We start from the raw sequence: 12491 nt of genomic DNA on the forward strand, positions 1-12491 counted from the left end.
TGGTCAAAAAGAAGGACATTTGAAATTGGGATTAAGCTGCTGACAAGGTCTTCCAACTGACAAGGTCAAGGATAAGACCTTGGGAGAAGATGGCTAGAGGAAAGATTACTGATGCTGGAGAGGTCAAAGAAATGAGAGACTAGGGTATTCAATAGATTATCAGTGGGTATTAGATTAATAGATTATTAAGTAGATGCTAAAATTTTCAAGAAAAACAACAGGAGTAGAAGGGAAAATTTTCAAAGCTCTTTAGTCTCTTAATCAAATAAAAACAAGGGGGAATAAAAACAAAGCAAACTCTGTAAGATGTCCTTAATTGATAAGCAATTAACTTCCACAACAGTGTTTGTTCACTTTGATACCTAGAATTAGCCATAATGATTATCCAAGTAACAAAACCATTTTGCTTTTATTTACACTGAACATTTATATACACAAAGACATGTGTATCCATGGATACGTCCCTTAATAATTATTCAGTGTCCCCAAGGATTACTAATCAAAAACTTTAGGGTCATTGAAGAAAAAAATTTTAAATTTATGCAGAGGGTAATAAAAATGTTCTTCACATTTTATTATAAATCAAGAAAATACCCTGAATTGCAGTCATAGATGTGTCTTTATCCACTCTATTATTCTTGTGTAATTAGTTGGCTATATCCTATCTTGTTCCCAAAGGGTCTTCTGGTCACCTTTATTCCAAATATAGTAGCTCTCTCAGAATAGGTGGTAAAGGATATTGGGTGAAAGATAAATTCACAGAAAAAGGCTAACCTGGACGTGGATTGAGCAGACTGCATGTTCATTCAGCTGATGATGTAACCTCGTCTTACAATTACATATGTTCTCTAGTTATTTCTTATTTATCTTACACCTAACTAAGCAACTTTAGGAAAGAATTCATATGTTCTATTATTTTTTACAAAATATGATATATGTATTTATTTGTTTCATCATATACTCTAACATATCTCAGTTAACTAGCTAGTTAATCAAAAACATTGAGTAGCCATGAAATGGCAGTGGCACTCAGCAGAAGCTAGCAGGTTGAGGTGACTAAAGAATGGAGGATTTTAGATAGATACCTTTTTACTGAGAGGAAATAGGGTGATTGACAGAGCCCTGGGATAAGGGATACACATCTTAGACTAGACCCCCCCTTCCACCACTTTACTACAGGGATTGGGTGTTTTCAACTCAGTTTCCTCACTTATGAAACATTATCATATTTCTGTTATTATAATTTAAATAATTAGAGAAGAAAGTTTTAAAAAGACGATTAAATATATATCATAGTATTCTTGTTTAAGCATAAGGACATAATTGCTCCAAGATAACCAGTGTACTCTAGAGGGTAACTCAAAGATGATAAAAACTGCTTTAAATTTGGGCTTCTCTTATTTGTTTCTAAAAACACCAGAATATGCTTTTAGTTTCCAAAAAGACCTAGTGTGAAAATGTACCTATAAATCAGACATGAAATTAAGACTAAAGCTTTCTGACATCAGTGATTTCAGCAGAGGAGGCTGGAAACCAGTTACTGAGACTTCATGCTACTTAAGAATAAGGTTAGACTAAGAAATAGGATTTGCTCTAAAGCAAGTAACAGAGACAACTTCGCCAACAGGCAAAGTAGGCAATTGCCTTGGAAAGAAGGCAGGCTTGTTGCAAATTACCCCCCTTACCCAAGTAATGAATCACCTGGAATTCCTGAATTAAAGAGACATTCCTTTGGGCAAATAATTGAGTCTGGATTTTGAGATAGGATGGTTAAACAAAAAGTAATCTTCAGTCACAATTTTTAATGCAGATTAGTTTATTGGTTCACATCAACCTTTAAAGGGAGATGTGGAAAAAGGGTAGGAGAAATAGCCATTACTGGGGCCAGGAGGCAGGTGGGAAGAGGAAGAATATGGAGCAAGGGCAATCAAATCTGGGGGCACTTTCCCTCCTGTATTTCACTTCGTGAAGGCTCTGCAGTTAGCTGTCTGTATCATCCAATCTGTGGACTAAAGGGAATGAAAGGAGGAAGGCAGTAGGAAAGGTAGACAGAACAAGGAAAGAAAGTGGAGTTGGGAAGGGCTGATTTGGGAGAAATGAGGCTGCAGCTAGGCTAGACAAAGCTCACTGCTCAAGTGTGTAACCCTGCAGGCTACATAACCTGCTTATTCCTCCAGCCTCATGGTGCCTTCTTCTTTCCTCACAGCCCTGGCCATGGCTCACTGCCTTTCTTTCCATTCTTAGGGTAGATCTATCTCTTTCCCATCCCGGTCTTCTTCACGTACACAGTTTCCTCTGTATGGATGCTCTGCCCTTCTAGCACCCACTCTTGCAGTCTCAGCTTCTCAGAGGCCTTCCCTGGACCCCCATTTTCAATCTGGCCTCTAGATTATATTTGCTGATTAGGGATTTTCCCATAGAGTCCTTTCCACAGTTTGCAATTGTTCATGTATTTGAATGATCACGTGTTTAATCTCTCTCTCCCTCTAGCTTAAGAGAAGCTCCATGAAGGCAGAGACCATATCAGTGTGTTTCATATTCTACCCACCAAGGCCTACCAGAGTCACTCTGTAAAATCTGTTGAATTAGATAAACCAATCGTTTGAGAAGTTTAGTAACAGCATGTTTGCTTTTGTTCTTTGGACTATGAACAGTCACAGAATGGCTATGCTTATTACTGTCAAAATAGAAGCATTTGTGTACTGATAGGTTGGCAAACTCATCTGAAATGTATTATATCTGATTCACATGCTTAAACTGAAGAAATCTGAACGGGAAATTTGAATTGACGTATAACTCACAGTGGCTTGGTATTTCAGGTTGGAATTGTACAGTATGGAGAAAACGTGACCCATGAGTTCAACCTCAATAAGTATTCTTCCACCGAAGAGGTACTTGTTGCAGCAAAGAAAATAGTCCAGAGAGGTGGCCGCCAGACTATGACAGCTCTTGGAATAGACACAGCAAGGTATATGGATAAAAAAAAAAACTAAAGTAACTGCTCATGATTTAGCCTTTTGGTTTATCAATTGAAAGTTTAATATGACAATATTTAAAGCCATTTTGTTTAAAATGAGATTCAGAAGATTAGATAATGGTTACAAGATCAGATGTTTGTATAACACAATCTTACCATCCTTCTTATCCTTCTCTTATTACAAGGGTTTAATTGATAGAGAATCCATTTTAAAATACCACTGCAACTATAATTTCATGTTCTTGGGTACTAAGGCAATATTAGTTAATATTTGTTTCATTTATTTTTGGTTTTCAGCTTCTAAGAGTCTCAATCAAAAAGAATGGATTAAAAATAGTTCTACCTCTACTCAATATATATTTATATTTTAGAATGTCCATGTATTTTCATTACTTGATTTACTGTTATCGAAGCTACGAGATAAGAGGTATTAAGGCGCCAAATTAAATACTGTCTATTTGAAATCATTTTTAGTGCAAAGTTTGAAATAAATGGAAAGGATCTTATCATTTGTAATCCTCTCTTTCTCCTTTTTTACTTTCTTTAGATTCCCTCCAATTTACAACCCTTCCTTTCTTCCATCTGCAGTTTTCTTTATGGTGAACACATAACTCAGTCTGTGGTTGAATTTCATTTTATAAGAACAAACGGAATTGTCCTCTCTTACAAATGTAGAACACTTTATTTCCTGTGTGTTCTCTTATCTCATTCATTAAACTGGCAAACTTCTGAACAAATTCAAAACAATACAAAAATCACAGGAAATGTAATAAGTAGTTTGATTAATGTTAAGAATCCTTCTGTTAAATGTCTTCAACTTCTGAACTCTCGCCTCAGGTGGAAAGCTAATTATCCATGCTCTCACTTCATCTGCCTGCTAAGATGACTGTTTTAAGGAGGTTAAAAAAGTTAATAATGATCCTGCAAAGAATGGGTTGGATATTCAAAATTTTAAAATTTCATGTGCAGCTTTTGCCTCATGAATGTTAGAAAATCATCTGGCTCTAGTTATATGGGGCCCAAGAGAAACTAACCACAAACAGATGGAGGTAATTTGACATTTACCTACCTATTGCATCACCTATCGGATCACCAATTTGTATACACAAAGAGTGCACGTTTAGGTGTACTGAATGCACCCCCATTCAATAATCGATTAAATGTGAGTGTGCATTCGAAGTAAGTCAAAATGTTCTTTGAAACCTCTGAGCCTGAAGGGAGCTGTATGTTTTCCAAAGGCAACCATTTAAGAATGAATATTCATCTCTGAAAACTAACTGAAGAAATATTCTGGCTGCTTTTGCTTCTGCATAAATACTGCTCTAAATGCCATGTCCCTATATGTTTTTTGCCTCTGTGTTTCACAAAGGGTATAGCTGTGGGACACAGAGTCTATTAAATTTTGATTATACATTAAAATTCTGTAGTGATAGTACCAAGTATTTTTCTCCTACATTAATTACCTTTTCATGTTTAAGCACATTTTAATTGTTTTTTATTCCTTTCAGGCAGAAGTTGCAAACAATATTTTTAATATTTTTAGAATTCTTTACCTTCATTTTCAGTAAATCCCAGTTCAAAATTTTTTCATGTGTGTGTTCCCTTCTTCCTATCCCAAATTTTTACTTTTGTCAATAAACTTATAGTATTTAATCATAAGGTCTGGATTCTCCTGTCTCGAAGAAAGGGACACTCTTGGTATATTTCAGTTTTTTAAAGCATGCAGGAAAGTCAATGCTTAGTGCCAAGAAAGGACACTGGATACTGGTACTTTGAGGACAAGGACAATTTTTTAAGGAATATAGTTGAAACAGAAAAGGTGTACTCAGAAGTTTTGTCAATGTCTAATCTTCCATTACATAAAGCCAGCCCTGATTTTAGAACAGTCACATTTTATTTATGAAAGGCCTTTTGATCATCTCCTTCAGCTGATGTTCATTCAATTCAGTTGTAACCTTGATATTTAAGAGAATTAGGAAGTTTTAGCGATCTAAGGAATTTGAATTTCAAAAGTGATTGAATCTCATATGATATTCGCATATAAAGATCTTTTAAAGACTAACATGTGGCCGGGCACGGTGGCTCACGCTTGTAATCCCAGCACTTTGGGAGGCCAAGGCGGGCGAATCAAGAGGTCAGGAGATTGAGACCACGGTGAAACCCCGTCTCTACTAAAAATATAAAAAAAAAAAAAAATTAGCCGGGCGTGGTGGCGGGCGCCTGTAGTCCCAGCTACTCGGAGAGGCTGAGGCAGGAGAATGGCGTGAACCCGGGAGGCGAAGCTTGCAGTGAGCCGAGACTGCGCCACTGCACTCCAGCCTGGGCGACAGAGCGAGACTCTGTCTCAAAAAAAAAAAAAAAAAAAAAAAAACAGACTAACACGTAGCATCTGTTTTCACCTTTGTTTGTATACTTTAAAAAGTCAGAAAATAGGCTGGGTGCAGTGGCTCATGCCTATAATCCCAGCACTCTGGGAGGCTGAGGCGGCTGGATCACCTGAGGTCAGGAGTTCGAGAGCAGCCTGGCCAACATGGTGAAACCCCGTCTCTACTAAAAATACAAAAAAAAAAAAAATTAGCCGGGCGTGGTGGTGGGAGTCTGTAATCCCAGCTACTCAGGAGGCTGAGGCAGGAGAAGTGCCTGAACCCAGGAGGCGGAGCTTGCAGTGAGCCGAGATCGCGCCACTGCACTCCAGCCTGGGCAACAAGAGCGAAACTCTGCCTTAAAAAAAAAAAAAAAAAAAGCCAGAAAATCTACTTGTATAGTGTGTTAAAAATTCTTCATGATATTTGTTAAAGATTGTAAGGAAGACATCACTCAAGAGGAACCTTTACAATGAAGGTATTGCAGTAGGGAAGAGAGATGGGGCTCAGCTTTGACTATAGTGAGGACAAGTGGACATTTAGAGTCAAGGAGCAGGGCAGGGATTGGCAGTAACATCAAGGCTAGGGGGATTCTTGCCAGACTGGCTCAACAGGATTCTTGCTGAAGGCAGACAAATAGTAGGAAAAATAAACTGTTTTTCTCTTTCTATACACCAAACACTTGACATGTCACTTCTGATGCCAGATGTGTGGGATTTTTCCCACATCAACCAGTTATCTGACATCAGCTGGGTGTTTTAGAATTCAATTCAGTTCTGATACCAACTAGAGTTTGTGCAAATCTCCCACAGATTAAGGGCTCAGTCCTTCAAGAATCCCTTCCAATTTAGAGCCAGTAGGTTTCCAGGTACCCACAATTTGTCCAGCGTGGCTACAAATTAGACCCCCTACTTGGGTTTGATTGTATGCTAGAGTGGATCACGGAACTCACTAAAGCATCTTACTTACTATTATTAGTTTATTATAAAAGGATACAACTCAAGAACAGCAAGAGATACGTAGAGCAAGCTATGAGGGAAAGTGGTCAGAGCTGCCATTCCCTCTCATAGTGTACCTCCTTCCACCTGTTCAGCAACCTGGAAACTTTCTGAACCCCATAGTTCAGAAAGTTTTACAGAGGCTTTATCACAGGCATGATTGATTTTTTTTTTTTTTTTTTTTTTTTTGAGACGGTGTCTCGCTCTGTCACCAGGCTGGAGTGCAGTGGCGCAATCTCAGCTCACTGCAGGCTCCGCCCCTCGGGGTTCACACCATTCTCCTGCCTCAGCCTCCCATGTAGCTGGGACTACAGGCGCCCGCCACCTCGCCAGGCTAATTTTTTGCATTTTTAGTAGAGACGGGGTTTCACTGTGTTAGCCAGGATGGTCTCGATCTCCTGACCTCATGATCTGCCTGCCTCCACCTCCCAAAGTGCTGGGATCACAGGCTTGAGCCACTGCACCCGGCGTATCACAGGCATGATTGATTATTAACTGAGTCTCTAGCCCCTCACTCCTTCCTGGAGAATGAGAGCTGGGGCTGAACCTTTCAAGCTTCTGATCATGGCCTGGTCCTTCTAGTGATCAGCTCCTGTTTAGGAGCCCTTCAAGAGTTACTTCATTAGAACAAAAGATACTCCTATCACCCAGGAAATTCAACAGATTAGAATATCTATGTCAGAAACCCAGGTTAAAGACCACGTATTAGAATAAAAGATGCACCTCACACCAGTATTGCTCAGGAAGTTACAAGAGTTTTAGGAGTTCTGCACCAGAAACCAGAGGCAGAGACCAAATATGTATTTATTACTTGTTAAAGGAAAATTTTAGACAAATTAAATTTGACAGAGTTTATTTGAGCAAAGAATGATTCATGAATCAGGCAGCAGTCAGAACCATAAGAGGTTCGGAAAGATCCATTTTAGCAGTGTGAGCAATGGGCTTTTATGGGCTGAACACAAAATCAAATTAAATAAATAACTTGATTGGCTATAGCTAGGCATTTACCTTATTTGGGTATGATCTGGTGGAAAGTTAGAGGTTACTTGCCAGGTTCTGATTGGTAAAGTCTCTAGTTAGAAATTAGTTGGCAGTTTCTAATTGGTAGTGTTTAAGTTTTGTTTTACTGTTTACATTGAATTGGATTTTGGTTTGCTTACATAGGAACATAAGGCACTGGAGCTGTCTCAGCCTAATTGCCTATAAATTCAATTCTTTTAAAAGATAGTATCACAGAACAGCGTAATAAGATTTAGAGGGTGGGGAATGAGGAATTTGATCAGATACCAAGGATGAGGGATTTCCGCTAAATTGATTAAGTCAGATTCTTGCTTAAACTGGACTAAGTGGGTAAAGAACACAGCCCAGGGTCAGAGCCCAGTCTAGAAGAAGACGTAAAGGAGCCTGACTCAGTTTTGGTCAAGGAGAGGGTCTTTGTCAAGTATAGAGGGCAGAGAGACTCAAAGAAAGTAAAAAATTAGTACAACTGTATCCTGTATATCCACCACTCAGAACTGACAGTTGTCAACATCTTGTCATTTTTTTTTTTTTTTTTTTGAGACGGAGTCTCGCTCTGTCGCCCAGGCTGGAGTGCAGTGGCACAATCTCGGCTCACTGCAAGCTCCGCCTCCCAGGTTCTTGCCATTCTCCTGCCTCAGCCTCTCCAAGTAGCTGGGACTACAGGCGCCCAACACCACGCCTGGCTAATTTTTTGTATTTTTTTTTAGTAGAGACGGGGTTTCACTGTGGTCTCGATCTCCTGACCTCGTGATCCACCCGCCTCGGCCTCCCAAAGTGCTGGGATTACAAGCGTGAGCCACCGCGCCTGGCCAATCTTGTCATATTTGCTTTAAGTCCTTTGAAAGGAAAAGTAATCATATAGAATCCTTTTGCCCATTTCACCAGAATCCTCTCTTCCTGCTTAAAGATATCAATTATGATATATTTAGTGTGTATCTGTTGTGCAAACTCTTTGGAATGTTAGCTTAAGACAGGCGTTTCCTTGGCAAATCTATCCCAAATGGCAGCTGTTTGTCTGTACAACCAAATATCTAAATGGACCATTCAGTACAATGTTCGCTGTACTTTGTACCAAAATCCTAGAAATATATGAAGTCCTTTCATTACTTTAGTCCTAAATAAAATATACTCATCTCTTCCAAGACTCCAGAGAGAAAAGTGTTGAGTAAAAGGAAATAAAGGGGGAGGGGAGAAGTGTGTGTATATATTTAGATAGAATACATAAAAAACAAAAATTTTCCATTTCCCTGTCTTCTGTTTCTTTCCATAAATGCTGTTTAATTAAATTGAAATTCGGTTATTTTTTGTTTTGTTTTCGAGACGGAATCTCGCTCTGTCGCCCAGGCTGGAGTGCAGTGGCGCAACCTCGGCTCACTGCAAGCTCCGCCTCCCGGGTTCACGCCATTCTCCTGCCTCAGCCTCCCGAGTAGCTGGGACTACAGGCGCCCGCCACCGCGCCCAGCTAATTTTTTGTATTTTTAGTAGAGATGGGGTTTCACCTTGTTAGCCAGGATAGTCTCGATCTCCTGACCTCGTGATCTGTCCGCCTCGGCCTCCCTGAAATTCGGGGTTATTTTTGCAGTTAGGTTATAGCATTTTCCCCTCCTCTCCGTTGCCATCTTCTCCCACCCTGCTCTCAGCAGCCTGTGTCCTAACACATAGTTCAGGCCAAATGTTTTCTAACTCCTTCAACCACTTTTTGCCCACTGAAACCCAACTGACTACTCCATGGACTCAGACCATCACCATCTGCAGTCTATTACTCCCACGTGAAAGGCTGCAGATGTCCCTATCCCCAGGACACTCTCAAGCACTCACAGCCCCACTAATACTCTGTTCTCTCTCATCTCTCCTCCCCAGATTAGAGGATTTTCAAGCCATTCTACAAATGTCAGAGTAGCTGTGGGGGAAGCAAAGTCTCAAGCAAAAGTTTCTGCTAGACGCAGAAGAAAAGAGGCCTGTTAAATGAGAGAAGGGGTGTTTACAGAGAAAGGAGCAGCTGGGGGAGTGTTTACAGATCTGGCCTTCTCTGACCCTGATGTATGCCTCAGTCACACCCTCCCTTTGAAATTTCCAAAGAATAAAATACTGCTGCCTTTTTATATATAGGATGTGTGGTGATTAGCAAAATGGAGACCTCTCCATCATCTGAAATAAATCTAAAACTATTACAAACAAGGCTCATCATGCCTCCCAGCTTGAATGATGGGCATTGATGCTAATTTTGGAGGGAAGCACCAGGCTACCTAGAGTAGTCAGTGTTTTTGTTTAGTTTTTTACTTTGTCTATTGTAAAGTGGTGTCTTATCAACCTCTCTTTTGTTTGTGATTACTTCAGAAAGGAGGCATTCACGGAAGCCCGGGGTGCCCGAAGAGGAGTTAAAAAAGTCATGGTTATTGTGACGGATGGAGAGTCTCATGATAACCATCGACTGAAGAAGGTCATCCAAGACTGTGAAGATGAAAACATTCAACGGTTTTCCATAGCTGTAAGTGTGCTGCTAGAGATGTTTTCAAACTCTTGGGTGTAGAGAAGAGCTGTGTGCATATTGGGTAGTTTTATGAAAGTCACACAAACCAGGTTGGAAAAGAGAAAGGTCTCCATTTGAAGGTAAGCCCTGTGAGGACAGACTTGGATCTTGCTCCCTCTGGGTCCTTAGTACCCAGCACAATGCCAGGCCAAACAGACACTCAACAAACAATCATTGAAATGAAGGAAGGAAGGAAAAAATAAGGAAAGATGAAAAGAGGAAGAAGGAAGCAAAAACATAAGAAGGAAGGAAGGGTGAGAAAAAGAGGACTGAAAAAAAAAAAGAGAAAAAGAAGAGGAGGAAAGGAAGGGAAGAGGGTGGGAAGGTGGGAAAAATGCCTTTGCCTTTAAATAAGAGAGAGGATTTGTTCAATACAACAAGAGCAGTGGCCATTGGGCTTCCCTTCCCCATCTGAGCAATTTTCGACTATCTTTTTCATTAATTATCTTCCCCCATCACTTAGCTAAAGTGGGGGAAAGTGCCAGTTGTCTCTATTTAAATATTAACAACTTCTGACGTTTGACACTTGCTTTTCAGTGAAGTAGACAGGAATTGAATTTTTGTTTTCTGATGCAATTTATAAGCTCCTGGTATAGACCTTTCTGCCTAAAATGTAGACATTCTAGTGGGGAACAAGTTCTGAAATAAAAAGTTACTTCAGAGCTAGCTCTAGTTTTCTTTAACAGTGTACTTCTTCAAAGCAGCTTGAAGTTCTTCCCAGACATAAGTGCATTGCTCCTGTAACCTCATTATTCCTGTAACTTCATGGAGCAGCAGGTAAGGAAGCTGAGAAAGAGGCAAGGGCACCCAGTGACTTGGGGGGTGCCAGAGGACAGGGGCAGAGTTGGCTTAAAGTCCTCTGATGAGACATGTGGTATTTCCTCTGGGACAGTCACTGATACTCCCCAGGGAAAAGGATGAGGGCCTTACTGAAGCAAAAGAAAAGAATCGAGAATAAATCCACCACTGCCTTCTCTCTAGTAAGGAACATTCAAAAGCCACTGCACTGCCTGCAAGACTCACTTTCTTGCATTAACATTGAATGTACATTATAGTATTTCAGTTGTCGCTCTAAACTACTATCCTTTTTTTTTTTTTTTTTTTTTTTTAATGGAATCTTGCTCTGTCTCTCAGGCTGGAGTGAAGTGGCATGATCTCGGCTCACTGCAACCTGCACCTCCCAGGATCAAGCAATTCTCCTGCCTCAGCCTCCCAAGTAGCTGGGGCTACAGGCACACACCACCACACTTGGCTAATTTTTATATTTTTAGTAGAGATGGGGTTTCACCATATTGGTTGGGCTGGTCTTGAACTACTGACCTCAGGGGATCCACCTGCCTTGACCTCCCAAAGTGCTGGGATTACAGGTGTGAGCCACCGCGCCCAGCCCACTATCCATTTAATGATACAAATAAACAAGTCTTTCGTAGATCATAAACAGCAACACTTTAAACAGTAATTTTAGTTCTTTTCTAACTTTCTATAAGTGAAAAATCTGTATCCTTCTTAATCAAAATGTCAGTTTTTTAATCTACCATTCTAAATCTGACTTTAAAAAACTACAGGTAGATGTGCAGTGGGGGTGAGCTACTCAGGTGGGTAGGGGGAGCCTCGGACCTGGAGGAAAGGGGTGGGGGCAGCCCTCAAGCCCATTGCCCTTGTGCCCACTATCCTCCCAGGCCACAGTGCAGAACCGTGGTCAGAAGGGTGCTTGAGGTCTGTTTTGTAACAGGACTTTGAAGGCAGCACCATGGAGCTCTTCGTTTTTAATGATGCCAGACAAGGCTATTATTGGAAAAAGAAATGTGAAGCCAAAAAATTCCTGTACCTTCATGGTCACTGGAGGCCAAGACTCTCCTTCTTCTTAGAGGATTTGGATAGTCTAAAAAAAAAAAAAAAAAAAAAAAAAAAAAAAAAAAAAAAAAAATCAAGCAATAGCAAAAGGCTCAGTGTCTTTCCTTTATTTTTTGGATTCCAGGAGCATAGCCTTGAATTAATCCTGATCCTTGCTTCGTTCAGGCCAAATTGTAATCATTTGTTGAAACAAACTTTATTTGTTTCTCTGTTTAGAACTATATCTGTGTATTTATTTTAATAATATTATAAGCATCCGTGGACCTACCACCCAAATCGAGAGCTAGCCCTCTTTTTTGATAACTACATCTGAGCACATTTACCACCTGCCTTCCTCCACCTGGGTAATCATCAGTCCACTTTCTACATTCCTCAACCCTTGCTCTACTTTTCAAAATAATATGTAGGCACCCATACATATCCAAAAAAATAAATTTTAAGAATATTTCATTGTTTTTAACATTTTAAAAAGAGTGTAATGCTGTATATAATATTTTGGAACTTTTAAAATTTAATACTATATTAAGATTAATCCATATTGTTGCATATCCATATAGTTCATTCTGTTTTTAAAAATTCAAATGATATTTACAGTACAGTGAAATGCAAGGTTTCAGTGGGCAAAGTGTGCATGAAGTGAACAATTTGGTGAGTTTTGACAATTGTGTGCACCCACATAAGACTTAATCAAGATATAGAGCAATTTCATCACTCCCAGAAAGTTTCCTGTGCTTTCTTTTTTAAAATGT

The 12491-nt window shown here is 39.8% G+C and overlaps 1 protein-coding gene across 1 annotated transcript in view; it reads left to right on the forward strand.

Moving 5' to 3' along the window:
* ITGA1 (integrin subunit alpha 1) overlaps positions 1–12491 on the forward strand; it is a 170855-nt gene that overhangs the window by 94200 nt on the left and 64164 nt on the right. Inside the window, exons 7-8 of the mRNA XM_003276516.4 lie at positions 2820–2968; positions 9696–9846. Coding sequence (XP_003276564.2) covers positions 2820–2968; positions 9696–9846 — 300 coding nt within the window. The remainder of the gene's footprint in view (positions 1–2819; positions 2969–9695; positions 9847–12491) is intronic.

The sequence above is a fragment of the Nomascus leucogenys genome, chromosome 7b, assembly GCF_006542625.1.
Source record: "Nomascus leucogenys isolate Asia chromosome 7b, Asia_NLE_v1, whole genome shotgun sequence".
Classification (NCBI taxonomy): Eukaryota; Metazoa; Chordata; class Mammalia; order Primates; family Hylobatidae; genus Nomascus; species Nomascus leucogenys.